The following is a 16,756-nucleotide window of genomic DNA, read 5'->3' as shown; positions in this document are numbered from 1 at the left end:
TAAGGTTGTTTAGCTGCCACTCGTAATTGTCCGCTCCCAACCTGCTGAGCCTGTACGCCTCCAGGTTGGCTTCCCTCGGGAGGCGGACTGCCGTGAGGTAGATGTCGTTCCAAGGGCGCACTCCCGCATGCTGATACAGTCTGCACAGAGGAGGGGATCTGGTGCCTCCCTGCTTGTTGACGTAGTACATGCTGGTCGAGTTGTTCGTTTGGATGAGGACAACCTTGACCCTGAGAAGTGGTAGGAAGACAAGAGATCGTCCAGGGTTGCTCCCCAGCCCTTTCGAGTGAGGAGTCTGTGGTGATGGTGGACTGGGGGAGGACTGCCGAAAGGGCTTGCCTGTGCGTAGGTTGCAGTCCCTGGACCACCATGTTAGGTCTGGGTGGATAGGAACGTTGATCATCCCGGATTGAGAGCCTGGCTCCTGATTCCATGAGGCCGCAAAGTGTAGCTGAATCCTCCTTATCCTCAGTCTTTTGTGTGGGACGGCTAATAGGACCGCAGCCAGGAGACCCAGGAGATGCTGGTACCACCAAGCCGAGGTCACCTCACTGCTGAGGAAGTGGGCGGTGGCCCTCTTAATGGCCGAGATCTTGTCCTCCGACGGAAACACATTCTCGGAGCATGTGTCCCAGATGAGGCCCAATAATGTCAGAGTCTGTGTGGGGTGCAGCTGCAACTTCTTGAGATAGAGCAAGAAGCCCAGATCGTGCAGTGTGTTCATAAGGGCATGGGAAGAGTGGTGAACCTCTTCCGGAGATGTAGCCCTGACGTGCCAGTCGTATAGGTATGGGTAAATGTAGAGACCCTGCACTCTCAGGTGGGCAGCCACCATATTCATGAGTCTGGTAAAGAGCCTGGGGGCCGAGTTGAGGCCAAAAGGAAGGACCTTGTATTGAAAATGGTAGCCCATGATCCAGAACCTTAAGAACGAACGATGGGGCTGCCAAATCGGGACGTGTAGTTACGCGTCCATCAAGTCCAGGGAGCATCTCCAGTCTCCCTTGCAAAATGTCTCCGCTATGAAAGCTGGCGTAACCATCTTGAATCTTTGCAGGGGTAAGGAGAGGTTGAGGGTGGAAAGGTCCAGCACAACTCTCAGGCCCACCTGGTTCTTCTTCTGAATGGCGAAAATCCTGGCGTAAAAGCCCAAGCCTCGCTGGGAGGATGGGACTTCCTCCACTCCCTGGCTCTCTACGAGCGACCGGATCTCCGCCAAAAGAGTTGCTGTCCCAACCTGTGGGAGTGGAGGGGAGGAGAGGGGAGGAAAGCGAGGCGGTACCCCGTGCATACTACGGAGAGGATCCAGGGGTCCGCAAAATTCTGACGCCAAAATGTGCATGGAGAGCAAGCCTGCCCCCCACTGGAGACACGTGTCCCTGAAGGGGCGTGTCATGCCTTCTTTCCCTCAGAGGCTGATGCAGAGGAGGGGGACTGGAAAAAGCCCTTACTCTCCCGCCCCCTTTTTGTTGCTTGCGCCGGTTCTGAGACGGCAAGCCGTCCGGCTGCCTGGATCTCTGTTCCTGGAAGCCACGGAACCCTCCATACGTACGCCCCCTGTCGCACGGCTGTGACTGGGTATACGACTTGGGTGTGGTCTATGTCAAGATGGATAAAGACTTGGCCGGTTGTGAGCTGTTTTTCTTTTTGTCCAGCTCCTCGTCCGTGGTGGAGTGGAAGAGGTCCCCCCCCCCCCCTCGAACGGTAGATCTAATATGCGTCCCTGGACATCCGGGTTGAATTTCGTTGCCCAGAGACAGGCTGTCCTTCTCATGTCCGTGGCGATACAGATGGCACGGCGAGAGGTGTCGGGCCACAGTGGATTCCATGAGGTCATGCGCCACCAGCTTGGCCTCTGCCAGCCCCGCCATAAAACGTGATTGGCTCTGCGCACAGAGTTCCAGGAGGAAGTCCACATTTTCACAACATTTTCACGCCATAACCTCTGCTTGGCGGCAGCCAGCATGGCATCGGCATTGGCATTGGCTTGATGAAGGTGCAAGACGCGTTGGAATAGAGTTTCTTTCCGTACGCCTCCAAGAGCTTGTCCTCCTTGCCTAGTAGAGCCGCAGAGGCGGAGGCTGAGGACGACTGAGGCTTGGAGTATAGTGGTGCCGCAGCGATCACAGAGGAGTGTGGCTGAGGATGGGCTGAGATCAAGAGTGTGTCCCCCTCCATCTGCCTGTACTTGGCATCCAGGCGTCGATTGACCGGCTGTGCCGAGTGGGGCTTAAGCCAACCCTTCTTGGCCAGGGAGACCACATTGGTCTGCAGAGGAATCCCTGTCTTGGTAGAGGGGCGGCGCGTGATGACTTCACCAAGAATCCCCTCTGCCGGCTGCTGGACCTCGGGATGGGGGAGGCCCAGGTATTCCGCTAGCCCAGCAAGACGTTGGTGGAAGGCCCTGGCTGAGGATTGTGTCCCCGGATCCTCCTCATCCTCTGTGTCCGGCTGATCAGGAGGATCCTGCGGAGGAGGAGTAGTTGGCACCGGAAGCTGGGGCACAGGAACCGCAGCCGGGGGCTGAGGAGGCGACGGAGGCTGGTACAGAACCGCCTCCGGAGCTGGGACCAGCGGCTGAATCAGGGCCAGGGGGCTCCGGTGGAGGCGCTTGTGGTGCCGCTAGCATAGTTGGGAGGACTTCCCTGATGGTGTCCTTGAGGATAACCCTCATACGAGATGACTTAATGAGCCCGAGGAACGTCTCGAAGAACCCCTCTTCACTGGTCTGAAGTGGGTTAGGGGGTCATGATGAGGTAGCCCGAGGCTGCTGAAGCCGCTGCATAACTTGCCTGTGTGGACGCAGTGGGAAGATGCCCTGCACATAAGAAGGATCGGCTGTAGGCCACATACCTGGTTGAGGCCAGTCCCACCTTGACAATCGTTCTTCGCCGAACTCCTGCAATGGCGTTGGACGGGTGCCTCTGTCTGGTTCGGCAGCCATCTTTTCGAGCTGCCTGCCACGTGCCTGCCACGTGTTGCCCTGCTCGCTGGGCCCAACCTCCTCCAGGACTCTTGCATGTGGATCACGAGTCCTACCCTGCTCCTCGGCCTAGGCCCAGTAGGTGTGACACTTTCGACCCGGGGGTCGGTAGAGTTGCGTTTATGCACCCCCTCAGCCGCATTGCCAGTACTAAGACATTGCCCCTCGGCCATGAGGCCGGTACAAGGGCGGAGCCCCTCAGATGACGATCCAGTACAAGAACCTTCTGGTCCCTCAACACAGCCACCGGGAGGATCAGAGGATCCCTCGGCCCGATAGCTGAAGCAGCCTCGGCGCACATGCTGGTACAAAGACCTGAACGGTCCCTCCCACGTGGGAGAGTCCTTGGGAAGGAGTCTCCTTTGCGGGAGTGCAATGGAAAATAGCGGCCCCTCCTTGGGCCTAGCTCAGTGTTTCACAAAAGTTCTTGAGGTCCTCTGGAGACGACTTCTGGAAGAGCTCCCTCCACCTGGCTAGTCTGTTCTTCAGCGTTTTTGAAGACAGCGAGCTGCACGCTGAACAAGCTTGCCAACCATGGTCTGGACCAAGGCAACGTAGGCAGAGGGCGTGGGAGTCTGAAGTTGGGAAGAGCCTGTTGCAGGATGGACACCTGCTGAACCCTGTGGAACTCGACATGCGCCGGGGAGGAGAGTGGCGCCTGAGGACCGAGTACCTGAATGATAAAAAGACATAAAAGACGAACAGAAGAAGTATCAGCACGTGGAATTACATGGCCGAAGCCAAACCCAGGAGCGCTGGTGAATTCGGCCCGTTCCTGACGGTGCGGAAAAGGGGACTGAGGTATGGTGCCAGAGGGCAGAGTCAGGGCAGCGCATGCTCCATGAGCAGCACCCCTGCATGCCTCTAAATTTAAAGGGGAAGGTTTTTTCTGGTGAAAAAGGTTCTGTCTCTCGTCCCTTGGAAGGAACGCCCATACCGTATGGAGGAAAGGGGACAGGACGTAAGAGTATATAGTATACGCAATAATATGTACATGCCAACGACTATATATTGGAAGTACCATACGTGAAGTGAGAGCTAAAATTCGTGAACATCTTTTGACAATCGGAAGCCAAGATGTGTCATTACCCTTGGCACTACATTGGCAACAAACACATCAAATGGAGAGAAAACAAGACCTTAGATTCATAGGTCTGCAGAAAGTGAAATTAGGAAGAAGAGGAGGCAACCTGGAACGACTACTCAGGCAAGCAGAAGCGAGATTAATTTGCAAATTTCTAACAATTGAATATGGACTAAATAAGGACAATGAGATGGTTCATTTTTTGTGATTATAATTATGACTGTGTTTAGTTTTAATATGAAGAGGAGTCTTTTGATCCTCCTTATAGTTTGTTGTTGTTGCTCTTGCACTATGTCCATGTACTTGGCTGCTTACAGGTAACAATTGCACTTAGTACCAGGTCGCAAATGACTGAACAAGTACTCTGTGTGAATAAATATACTCTTAATGGGGAGCCGGGGAGCCCACTGAGGGACCCTGTAAGTAATAACTGCTTTATGATCTGTCCATCATACTGTGCACATGACTCATGAATAAGATTAGTGGACACCAAGAGTAATACATGACCCACAATTTTATGATGGTTACCAGGCTTTCTCATTTTGTACTGAAATATTAATACTACGATCAATGCAGACTTACATCATATGATCTAACTCTCACGTTTATTACGTATCTCACGTAATAGTAGAAGACTATTGGGTTAACTGCACCAAAAATTGATATTTATTCAGTTCAAGTTATTTGTACGCCTTTTAGTCCGCTAAATTAGATCAATGCAAATGTATCCAGTACACATGTGGAGTGATTGGTGGCTGATACATCATGTCATTAATGACTTAAAACAAAGGTCAATATCAGGCAAATTTTACTTTCAAAATACCTTAATTATGTGACCGGTTTACTAGATTATTTCTTAGTTCATGATCAAACACTATTACTTTCTATGGAGAACTTGATGCACACTTGGCCGTTCTAAAATTGCGGCCGCAGCTTAGCCACAGCAACAGAGGAAGGACTTCCCGGGTTGCCATAGCAATGAAAGTATATACATAGACCGATCTACCGTGCCGGCGTCTGGAATCACACAGCTGACGCGCGGAGATCGGATCTTATGCATTACAGGTAAGCACCCAGAGGGGACATTTTTAATCTCATGGGGGACGGTTTGAGATGGAAGACTTTAATCGTTTTACACCGCACACAGACTTTCACCCAGGATGACTCTGAGCACTAATTAACTGAGACAAACATTCTAAACACCAAGAAATGTAACAAGAACTACAAATAAAAGAACATTGTCTGGTGCCACTATAATTTAACCCCTGGGGAACCATCTGCTGACATATGCATTCATATAAAGTTGCGATCCTGTCACAATTATCATTATCAGTGCGCACTAAGAAAGGACTGCTGCAGGTCAAAGATGTATTGCCAATGAGCTATGGATAATCAGATACAACTTATTACAACAAAATTATTATTTTTCTTTGTCTTTTTCTTTCTTTTGTTTTATGTTTAACCCATTTTATCCAACCCTTTGCCCCTCCTTTTCTGTCTGTCTGTATGTATGTAATTGACTACGTGCTTGCATGCATGTCTACTTCATACACTGTGAACTTATGTGAAGAAATGTGATTTGAACATATGCCCTATTGTTTGAAAAAGGTTCTTGTGAAGCCGAAAAACATGTCATAAAAAGGGCACTCAAGTAATTTGCACAAACCTCTTTAATACAAATCCCCAAAAATGACTATTGTGTGGCGCAGTTATTTTGTGTGAAAACAAGAACTCTAATACTTATCCCTACACATTGTTTCGCTTTAGTTGTGAGCATAGGTTATGGACACAGACAGACTTTTAAGTTGAACTCTTTGACTCAGACTTTCCTCGGTTTTATTCATATAGAGAAATCCCACCTTGGCATAGGGCAAGTTAGGTTTTCAACCATCCTGACATTCAAGTTAATAAAGTTATTTTGTTTGAACTTTGAATCTGTTGGCTGTGTATTGCTTCATGATGCCTTGACACACTGCGCACCCACAACAAGAACAGCATGGGCACTTGCAGGGTAAGCATCTCAATCTTACAGAACACACACTATGGAAAGCACTAGTTTTTTTTTCGTAACAACATTTAATTGGGTTTTCATAGGTAAGCATTACATCATTATATCATGAATTCAAACAACAGAACAACAATCTTGATCAAGGAGCATGCCAATGTCTCTTGTCAGGTGCGGTGAGTGATCACATTCGAGGGCCGAAATGTTCAGGATAGCCAAGGGGGGGTTCGGCAGGCCGGGTTGTGGTGGGCCCTAATTGGTGATTAGTGTAGTGGGGTCATTTGCAGCCATCTGGTTAATGGGGGCCTTCTGGTGAGGGCCGGAGATCTGGCAGCATAGTCCATGAATGGGTCCCATATATTTAAGGCTCTGTTCAGAGATCCGGAACGGATTGCGGTGATTTTTTCTGCAACCGCTATGTCCCAGCATTTCGCCCACCAGAGTGCCACTGAGGGCCCATCTTTGTTTTTCCAAACCCTGGCCATAGCGATTTTCGCCGCTAGGAGGAGGTGAGAGCACAGCCGGGGGATGCGGCCCGAGAGTGGGAGAGCGCCCTCGCCAGTATCGCCCAGATAATTCCAGGGTCCCAGGGAATGGATAGGCCGGAGATGTCTTTGATGTGTTTAATTATTTCTCTCTAGTATCGCTCGGCTTTCGGGCAGGACCAGACCATGTTAAATAGGGAGCACACCCACGCCAGCATGAACCAGAGATGTTCGGGTTGGCCTTGTTGATTTGAGCAGGGGTTATATAGTACCTGTAGCAAAGTTTGTAGCCCCCCTCCCTGTTTGTGATGCATTGCGAACTTTTGTGCAGCCTAGTCCAGATTTTCCCTCAGTTTTCGATATCGATTTCCCTGCCCAGGTCTTTTCCCAATCAAGCATGTACCTTTCTTTTGTGGATGGGTCGGCCCTATCTAAGAGTCGGTAAAGAGTCGAGGTTCTGCCTTTGATAGTTGGGGTTGTGAAGGATAATTCCAATGATGTTAGTTCTCTGGAGCATTTCTCTCTAGTCTCTCTATGAGATAGCCAATGTCGGATTTGAGCGTAGCGGAATCTCTCTCGCTCGTTCACCCCGAATTTTGCATCTCTCAAATGTGATGGGCGTACCTGCCTCGAGGAAGTCACCGGTTGTTCGTAGGCTGCCCTCCCTCCATGCATGGAAGTTCTGCGGGGACAAGCCTGGAGAAAAGTCTGGGTTCAACCAGATTGGGGTAGGGGACCCAGAGAGCAACGGATTCCCCATCTGCGGGCCGCGGCCTTCCAGCATCTAGCTGTAGTGCTGGTTGCGGTTAGTGGGTGCTTGTGGATGGGGCTGGTAGGTTGGGCAGATGTGGTAGGGCAGGGGGTGGGACAGGGCACCAGGCTTCCTCGATATTCGTCCATTTCGGTGGGTCTGATTCTTGGACCCAGGCGAATGCGTGGGATAGCTGCGCCACCAAGGTGTATCTATCCAAGTCGGGGACTCCCAACCCGCCCTGCGCTCTCCCCCTCATCATTATGCGTTTGTTGATGCGGGGCTTCTCCCCCCGCCCCATACGAATTCTTGGATTTTCTTTTGTAGCGCCATTGGTGCTGGGCCGGGGATCTGGGTTGCTAGTGCTGTGCAGTGATATAGCCATCTAGGGAGTAGGTTCATTTTGACGGCGGTAATTGGACCGAACCAGGAGAAGTCCTGCGGTTTCCACCTTTTCAGATCCTCCTGGAGCTCTCTGATCAGGCTCGGGAAATGCTGGAGTATAAGCGTTGCGGGTCATTGGGAATCTGGACCCCTAGGTAAGTGATTGGGCCTGAAGACCATGGGATCGGCATGAGGGGGCTGAGTGAAGCCCTTTCCTGTTTAGTTAGGTTGACTGCGAGGGTGGTGGAGTTATGGAGATTAACCCTGAACCCAGATAGCCTCCCGAATGCCGTAATCTCCTCCCACAGGGCGCCCAAGGATTCTGCAAGATTGGATGGGGTTACTAACACATCGTCAGCATATAATGCTATTTTGTATTCCTGATCTCCCACGCATACCACTTTTATTCTCGGATTTTGTCTGATTTTAGCTGCAAAGGGCTCCATGGATAGAGCGAATATAAGGGGTGAGAGTGGACAGCCCTGTCTAGTGCCTCTGGATATGTGGATTGTCTCAGACCTAGAGCCATTGATTCGTAATTGCGTGGTGGGGGACTGATAGTTGGCCATTGCCCAAGTGATGAAGTTTGGACCGAAGCCGAGGTGTTTGAGAACAGCCCGAATATATCCCCAGTCGACCAAATCGAAGGCTTTGTGGGCATCCAAGGAGATGACCGCCATTCCCAGTTGCAGTCTATGGGCGCTCTCGATGATATTTATCGTTCTTCTGATGTTATCATGGGTCGCTCTCCCTGGTATAAAGCCTGTTTGATCACGATCGATCAAGGATGGTAAGATCGGGCCCAGCCTGGTAGCCAGTATTTTGGCGAAGATTTTGCTGTCGTTATTGAGGAGTGAGATTGGGCGGTATGAGGTGGCCATTTTAGGGTCTTTCCCGGGTTTGTGGAGCAACACCTTAAGTGATTCTGCCATTGAGCCGGTGACTGATTTCGAGAGTAGGAAAGAATTGAAAAGGGAGGCCATGTGTGGAGCTAGAATTCTTGCAAATTTTTTATAGAAGTTCGCTGATAGGCCGTCAGGGCCCGGCGCGGTGTTCTTTAGGTTTTTAATTACTTCCATGATTTCTTCGCTCGTGATATGGGATTCTAAAGCTTCCCGCTGGGAAGGGTCAGTGGAGGGTGTAGTGCGCAGGTATTCTGGAAGATTATCCAGTGTGGTGGGATCCCCTGCCATGATAGAGTTATGGTGCTTGAGTAATACTTCGAGTTTTCCTGCCTCGGTGTAGTGCAGACGGCCGTCTTCCCCCTTTAGACTCAGGATGTTGTTCCGGAGCGGAGCTTTTTTAGTTTTTGCGCTAGCAAATAAGCCTTATAACTTCTACTGTAGTAAAATTGCCTAGTAAACGCTAGAGATTTGGCCGTGCGATCGGTGCAGTGCATCTCCAGTGCTGTTTTCGCTTTCCTCAGCTCTCTTTTTGATTTCCTGGAGTAGTGTCGTTTCAGTTCATTGTACAGATGTTTTACTTTGTCCTCCAGTTTGGCCGAAATGATATTTGAGATTCTTCTCTGTTCTGTCTCTGCGCTGATTAGCGCACCTCTGACCACAGCTTTCATGGCATCCCAGATGATATTGATGGGGGAGTCCTCGGTCGTGTTTTCTTGGAAGTAGTTAGAGATGGTTTCTTCGATTTCTGTTCTGATACAAATGTCTAATAGTGAGTCGTTGATCTTCCAATGTCTTTGGACTGGGTGCTTTTGTCCTGAAATGGACAGAGTAGTCGAGACTGGGGCGTGATCCGATATCATCTCAGTGTGGATTTCTGCTTTGCTGAGGCAGGGGAATATGATTCCAGAGATTAGTATGAGATCTATTCTCGAGAATCCTTTGTGGACTGAAGAATAATGGGTGTAGTCTCGCGTGTTATCATTGAGTAGTCTCCAGGCGTCGACCGTCTCCGTTTCTCCGAGTAGTTTGGCTATGGCCAGGGCATGCGTAAAGTCTGTGTTTGTGGGGGCGAGAGTCTTGTCCATTTGTGGGTTTGGTATGCTGTTGAAGTTCCCACCCTTGATGAGGTGCCCTTCACGGAATGCTGTGACGGTGGACGATAGGTTTGTTATGAACTTAGCTTGAGCTACATTGGGGGCATAGATTGTGGCGATGGTGATTGGGAGTTCTTCGAGAAAGCCCTTTAAGAGTTGGAAGCGCCCCTCTGGATCCCTTTTTATGGTAAGTTTCGATAATGTGATTTTGTCACTTAGGAGGATTGCAACCCCTCTTTTCTTTAGCCCTGAGGAAGCGAAATATCTTTTTGTGTATTTGTTAAATCGGACTCAGGCTTCATCTTCTTGCAGCAAGTGGGTTTCTTGAAGTAGTATAATGTCTCCTGACAATTGGCCCAGTCTATGTTCCACCGATTTGCGTTTGCGTGGCGAATTTAGCCCCTGGACATTCCAGGTGAGGATTATTATGTCACTGGCTGCAGACATCGGTATTCCTCTTTGGTGATGGGAATGCCATTGGCCGTGCTCCCCCCTCGGGATCGCGGGACTGATGAAGAGATACTGAAGAGCGATTGTTGCTTCGGGGTCGATGAGATGTTGATAATTTTACATTGTTCTGTTGTCTTGGGTGCAAGGCCGGTGTTCGAGAGAGTGAAGAACCCCCTCCCTGGCCTTTGATCAGTAAAACCCCTCCTTGCCCCCCCCCCCCAAAAACAAGAGCATGTGGGAGAACTGTCATCCCACTGCCACCGGGGAACTGGTGGCCCCAAGGCGCCAAACTATGTCCAACTGGGCCGCTGATAAGAAATAAGCTGGAGCTCGAGTGAGTCTCCCGTCGAGTCGGTGAGCCTGCATGCATTGTTCTTGGCTTGCTGCCTCCCTCCTGGAATCGTGTTACAGACTTCGATGGGTCGAGCTGGGACCCTCGATTTGTACGTGGTGAGCTGCAGATGCGGCGCACAGAAAGCCGGAGAGCTGAGGAGTTGCCAAGCTATTCCCGGGTGGTCAACCCGGATTGCGGTCTTTCTTCGGAGGTCCTCGAAGTCTGCGACGTCTGCCCGCTTTAGCTCATTCAACTGTTGAGGGTTTGTTCTGCCGAGGTTGATTCGGTTCTTCCGAGCCGGATTCGCCTTCCGAACCCGCCAGGCCCATGAGTTTCGTGGCTTCTTTCATTGTGCTGATTTGCCTCTGAGATCCGTTCCATTTGAATCTTACTGATGCAGGGAATCCCCATTGGTATGGGGCTTGTTTCTCACGTAACCATTCCGTTAATGGGCGCATGGTTTTCCGCTTCTGTAGCGTGGAGGGAGCCAAGTCCTGGTAGAAAGATATTGTGGTGCCCCTGAAAGTTATCTGTCGCATCTGTCTTGCCTCCCGCATGATTTCTTCTTTTAGCTGAAAGAAGTGGACCCTGGCCAGGACATCTGTAGGAAAGTTGGATTCCCGTCTAGGGGATGTTCTATGTACTCGATCCAGTTCCATGGGGGAGGCATCTGGGAGGGTGATTACGAGGTCTGAGACATAGAGTCTTAGGTCTGCGTCTGTGATGGAGGCGGGGATGCCTCTCGGGCGGATGATGTTCCTCCGTGAGCGATTTTCGGCATCTTCCTGTTTAGCTTCTAGGAGGTTATATTTTGCCTCCAGGGCCGCAATTCGATCCCTGACTGATTCCCCTTCGAATCTTTCGTCGCAGACCTCGGATTCCAGTTCAGCCGTTCGATGTTTTATCTCGCCCACGCGCTTATCCAGGATCGTGATTTTCTTTGTGACCTCTTCTGTGCTTTTGTGTATTTCTTTGGTTAGAGCTGTTAGGAGATCTTGTAGGTCGGTTTTCATGACCAGTTGAGAGGGCTCTGGATGTGACGTGGGGGCTGTAGTTATGGTGCTGTTGGTAGGTTCCTCAGAGGGGTCCCCCTTTTTGGGTCTTTCGGCTCCTGAGACCGCTTGCTTGGATGCTTTGTTGTGCTTGGACATGCTGAGCAGGCAGGGTTCTGCGATAAGGAGTATCCGAAAGGGATCAGTAGGTGTGGACTTTGCCCGGGTCGAGGTTCGGGGCTCCGGAAACGTGTCGGGCCAAGCAGAGCCCGGAGTCAGGAGGGCAGCTGTGTGGGAGCCGAGGCGAGCGGGGTTTTTCCGCACTCAGATGTGCCCAAGGAGTCACCAGGCCTGCAATTGTGGGCCCCTGGAGATCAGGGGAGAGAAGCGGTGAGCACAGTGTCTGAGCACCCGAGTGGTGGATGGGTTCAGTGCAGTCTATCCGGGGGAAGCCGGTGGGAGAGGTGGATCGCAGCCCGGATAGATTGGGAGGTTGGGTTGTGATCGCAGCGTATCCACACACCCCCCCCCGCTCCTTACCTCGTGCGGTCTGTTATGAGGGAGGTGATCGTGAGAGTTGAGATGTCGAGATCTCTCAGGTGATGCTGTGGGCCAGCGTGGGAGGCCTGGAAACCCCAGCCCCTAGATCGCAGCTGCAGCCGAGAGTTGATGGTTCTTGTGCTGTGCGGGAGCCTCCTGTAGTGCCGTCCGATGTGGATCAGAGTGCCGGGACAGGGCTCCGGGTCAGGACCAGGATAGTGAGGTGAGGCCCAGCGGGGACCCCCCGCCCCCGCTCAGGGCTCCGGCCGCTGTCGGCTGAGATTGGTGTTTGTAGAGGGGAGCCGAGAGCATTCGGACCAGTAGGAAGGAGGGAGCACTGGGCCCTGGAGAACACTCGCGGAGACCAGAGTGGTGTCGTCCCCGGGATAATCTGCCTCCCGCTGCCTTCACAGCGGGGTACGTGCTGATGGAGGAGGCTTCGGGTGTTGCCGGGTGCGGGGCCTTTCAACCCGCTCCCCCCGAGGAGTCGGGCGCCGGAGCGGTACCCGGATGGCACGGTGACGCCATGCTGGTGACTGGCGCGGAGTAACTCCTCCGGAGCCGGGCCCCCGGTCGGTGTCAGGGCTCATGTCCACAGTATGTAGTTGCGGGAGGCAGGGTGAGGACCCTTGAAGCAGCGGACCACTGCCGGGACGACGGCAGGAGCTCGGATACTTCACAGAGGGTCCGCCGCGTCTGCTGTGTGGCGAATGCTGTGTCGGGGGTCAGGGTCTGCGGCAGCCGGGCTCGATGTGCAGGTGCATGGAAGTGCGGGTCCGACAGGCGGGGAGTCGAGCTGGGGGTTGTCAGACACCCTCAGTCACGGATGTGAGCCTGCTCCTCCCCCCTCTGGGGAGGCCTCCGGCGATCGCACCGAAGCCGCCATCTTGGATCCGATCGGTCTCCGAGAGGAGACCGGGCCGTGCACGGCTGAATCGGGCTCAGGGAGTGAACCCGGTCGGATGATAGGTGCCGTGGCGGTTCATGAGCGGCATCAGCTGTTTTCAAGCCGTAACGGAGTGTAGGAGCGGCGATGGTTGCGTTGGCGCCTCGGGCCATGCTGGAGCTCCTAGGATGCCGAACCAGTCATGGCGGCTCCAAGCCACGCCCCCAGGAAAGCACTAGTTTAAAGTTTGATCACATACAGAATAATTACAACACTGGCAATTGCATTCTACATGTCTCGCATAGAGAAAAAAGAATAGCACAGGCAGCAAGGATTTATGCATCTTTACAGAAAGTATAGGTCTATGCAAGGCAACAGCAATGCAAGCTTTCCTCACACTTAAAACATGTACACACAAAGCAGGTATATTATCAGTGCAATATTTCCTACCACGCAGAGCACGTACAGTACATATAAGCAGCAGAAAGTATCCACTTGCACCTGGAAATATAGAGCATGGCAGCAATGCAGTTTTCACTAACAGGGTATAATACCTACATAATATTCAGAAGCAGTTCAAGCTTCTATCACAAAATGTGTGTAGAATGGGCAGTGGTACGGTAAGCTTCACCCGCATAAAGAACCTCTACACAGAAGTAGAAATTCAAGCTTCTATCAAGCACAACTCATACAGTATATTTAGCAGCAGTGCAAGCTTTCCTCACATACAGCAAAGGTAAACTCAAGGCAGCACAGTACAAGCTTCCCTTACACAGAAACAAAAAGAATTATAGCATAGGGAAAAGCAGAAAAAGATTCATTCATACACAGAAAAGGTTGATTTGTCCTATAAATGTTTAATTCCTCCTGCACTTTGGAGCGTTTCTCAAAAATGCACCAGAAAATGGCTTGCTGATTGTTTTGTTTCATTTGTGGAGCATACGCCATCCCTGTATCTGCAGCTGTTTGGTCTAGATAGAAGGTGGATCGAAGACACATCTAACAATTCATTTTACCTCTTTGAAGGGCAAAGAATCTGAACACCAATAAAATGCATCAGGCTTGTTACCTGCACCCTAAGGGATAACGGTTTCTGGTTCAATAAACGTTGATACTGGATCAACCAGTAGTTTTCTTGCTTCGCTTCACTCTTTGCGTCCATCTCCAACTACAAAGAAAGCATGAAATATTGATAACGTTTATTCCGAAAATCATGTAAAATCAAGAATGGGGTAACAATAATCTGTAACAATAACAAAAAGATATCAAAACATGTTTTATCCAACTGGTTAGCCTCTTCGGATGCAGAGGATCATAACATTCAAATCTTGAAGGGAAACCATGCTAACAAATCAATTCAGTGTTTGCAAAAATGGGGCTAAATCATATACAGCTTGGTGCTTAGAAAACATGCTGCCTAAAGATAATGGTGTGCTAGGCAGAGGCATCCTGTGTAATCAGCAATGTAAACAAGTCTTCCCAGCACAAACCTTTTAACATGAAAATATGTTTTAAACTATACATATTGCACCACACCCCTTTACATTCTGCATAGTCATTGTACAGTCACATACCCTCAACAGCATACAGCTTTCCCCTTTCTTCTCAATCATCCATAACTATCCTCACCATTTGCCTAGGTTACAGTCTAACTAGGACGAAACGCACAGTATCAAAGAGGAATATAATTGTTTCAGGGTTCCTGCTCCTGGTTATTTCACATTAATAAAAACCCAAACAGAAAAGCTGGGGATGTATGTTGACCAGCCTTACAACCTGTGGGTGAGCTCTAAAGAAACCATCAAACGAAGACCATTAAAACAGCCTATTTCTGTGAGAGAATTGAAGTCACCTCAAAGCCAAAGCTGCCGGATTACGGACATCCCTGCTATTGACACCCAATACAACCATCTATTGTAATGTTGAGCAGGACAATGACTTACAAGATGATCTAACTTCATTTGGTATTTTAACAACATATTGGGCCTCATTCCGAGTACGGCGCTAACCAATGGTGCTATTAACGCCTTGGTTGATGCCGTACCCGGACCGGCAGCGCCTTGGTGGATGGCGGAATCACCGCCCCATTCCAAGGTTGGCGTGGCGGTAATTCCCCATTCACCAAGGCTCTTCCCCATTCCCAAATGAGCCCCCATAGGGCTCAATGGGAATGGGGAAGATGCAAATAACGGTGACCGTTCATTACGGTCACCGTTATTGGCTTGGAGGCCCCTTTGCGCCCTCGACTTTAACACCTGCTCAAAGCAGGCGTTAAGGGCGAGGGCGCAGAGGGAACTCGGAGTACGGCGGTAAGGGATTACCGCCACCGGTCTCGTTACCGGTGGCCCCTATCCCTTACCGCCATACTCGGAATGAGGCCCATTGTATTGTTGAAATCAGTGATGTGGAAGTTACACCCCACTGAAAACAAGACTCAAACACTTTGTTATGCAAACATTAATTAACAGTATACAACTTACCAGCAAACCTGATCTTTGCTGTCCTTTAAAAATTATAATAACATACCAACTCCTTTTCAGCTGCCAACTAAATAGACCTTGAACCGTTTTTTGTTCCTCCACTGTTGAAGCTACAACTGATACCATAGTAACCTCTTAAACAAGAACATTAAGAACAGAGAAGCATGGGTTATTTGGCTGATCAAGACAATTTCAGCTACTGACAATCAATGGTGACTTAATTGCCCAAAGGACTTAAAGAAGTTGTTTGAAATAATATGAACTGGTCTTTTTAATGTGGATCGATCCCAGTGTTAGTATAATACAAATAGAATGACTAAGTAATGTGACACCTGTATATAATCTAGTGTCCAAGTTGTGCACCTTGAAACTGGAAGATCTGGATTTTGCACTTGATTATAGAATCATGTGATTCTGGAAAGAATCCCCATTTCTCGTGCCTGAAACTGTACAAATGTGCACTGATACTATGTCAAAAAATACAACTGCACCAAGTGTGGTATAATCCTGACCAAATTACGAATCCACCTCTATTCTCCCTACTCCCATCAAATCCTGGTGTGAGTATTTGGGTAGCACCTGACTCCACACACCATACAGTTTTGCGTACAGCACCTAGTGTTCAGGATGTTCCTACTACAATACATCCCCTTTATATAATACTCTGCTGCTCCCTAGAGCAAAGTCCACTCTGTGTCATTTACCTAAAACAATAATGAATGAGAGAGAGAATAACAGAGAGGGATAGTGTGAGAGAGACGGATTGAGAGAGAGAGAGAACGAGAGAGCGAACGAGAGAGAGAGGAGGAGTGGGAGAAAGAGTATCCATGTCAGTCAAAAGTCAACACCATCCAAGGTACGTTCTCACATACTAAAATGTCTTGCAATTCTTCTTCCCTCTGCTTCTTTTCTTTGAGCAGCTGCTGTAGAAGGTAGCCGAGAGCTCGCCGCTGTTCAATGATAAGCTCCTACGAGAGAGACAGCAAATATAAGTATTATGTTCCATTATGAACAGCAGAAATCCAGGCCACATACTAGGTATAAAGGAGCCACCTCCTTTCTGCTATCATATTGTAAGTGTTGTACACAACCTTAAAGGGTTACATAAATCTACCTACCCAAACACAACAGCCACAACACATTTTCATGCCTCAGTCAAAACTACTTCTTGGGGGTTCAGTGCGCATATTTCACCCAGGACTATTTCAATGTCACACATCATGCATCATGCAAAGAAGGTTATGGGCTAGGAAATATGCTGAATTTCTTCAAGACAACCATGGGGCCTTTCGGAGGTCAGTGCAGAAAACAATGGACTACATAAAAGTCATCAGAACCTCCAACTCTTTGCCATCTTCCAATTTGACCCTTCTGTATGTCAAG

General features: G+C 49.8%; 1 protein-coding gene across 3 annotated transcripts in view; it reads right to left on the bottom strand.

Annotated features, from left to right (window-relative positions):
- The window catches only part of LRSAM1 (leucine rich repeat and sterile alpha motif containing 1), a 3,131,994-nt gene that overhangs the window by 372,753 nt on the left and 2,742,485 nt on the right, over positions 1–16,756 (bottom strand). For all 3 annotated transcript variants that reach the window (XM_069609805.1, XM_069609807.1, XM_069609806.1), the window contains 2 exons: positions 16,246–16,341; positions 13,963–14,061 (listed from right to left, as the gene is read on the bottom strand). In XM_069609805.1, the coding sequence (XP_069465906.1) occupies positions 13,963–14,061; positions 16,246–16,341 (195 nt within the window). The remainder of the gene's footprint in view (positions 1–13,962; positions 14,062–16,245; positions 16,342–16,756) is intronic.

Source organism: Ambystoma mexicanum, chromosome 8 (assembly GCF_040938575.1).
Source record: "Ambystoma mexicanum isolate Mex_15411 chromosome 8, UKY_AmexF1_1, whole genome shotgun sequence".
Taxonomy (NCBI): domain Eukaryota; kingdom Metazoa; phylum Chordata; class Amphibia; order Caudata; family Ambystomatidae; genus Ambystoma; species Ambystoma mexicanum.
This window is presented reverse-complemented; position numbering and strand designations above follow the sequence as displayed.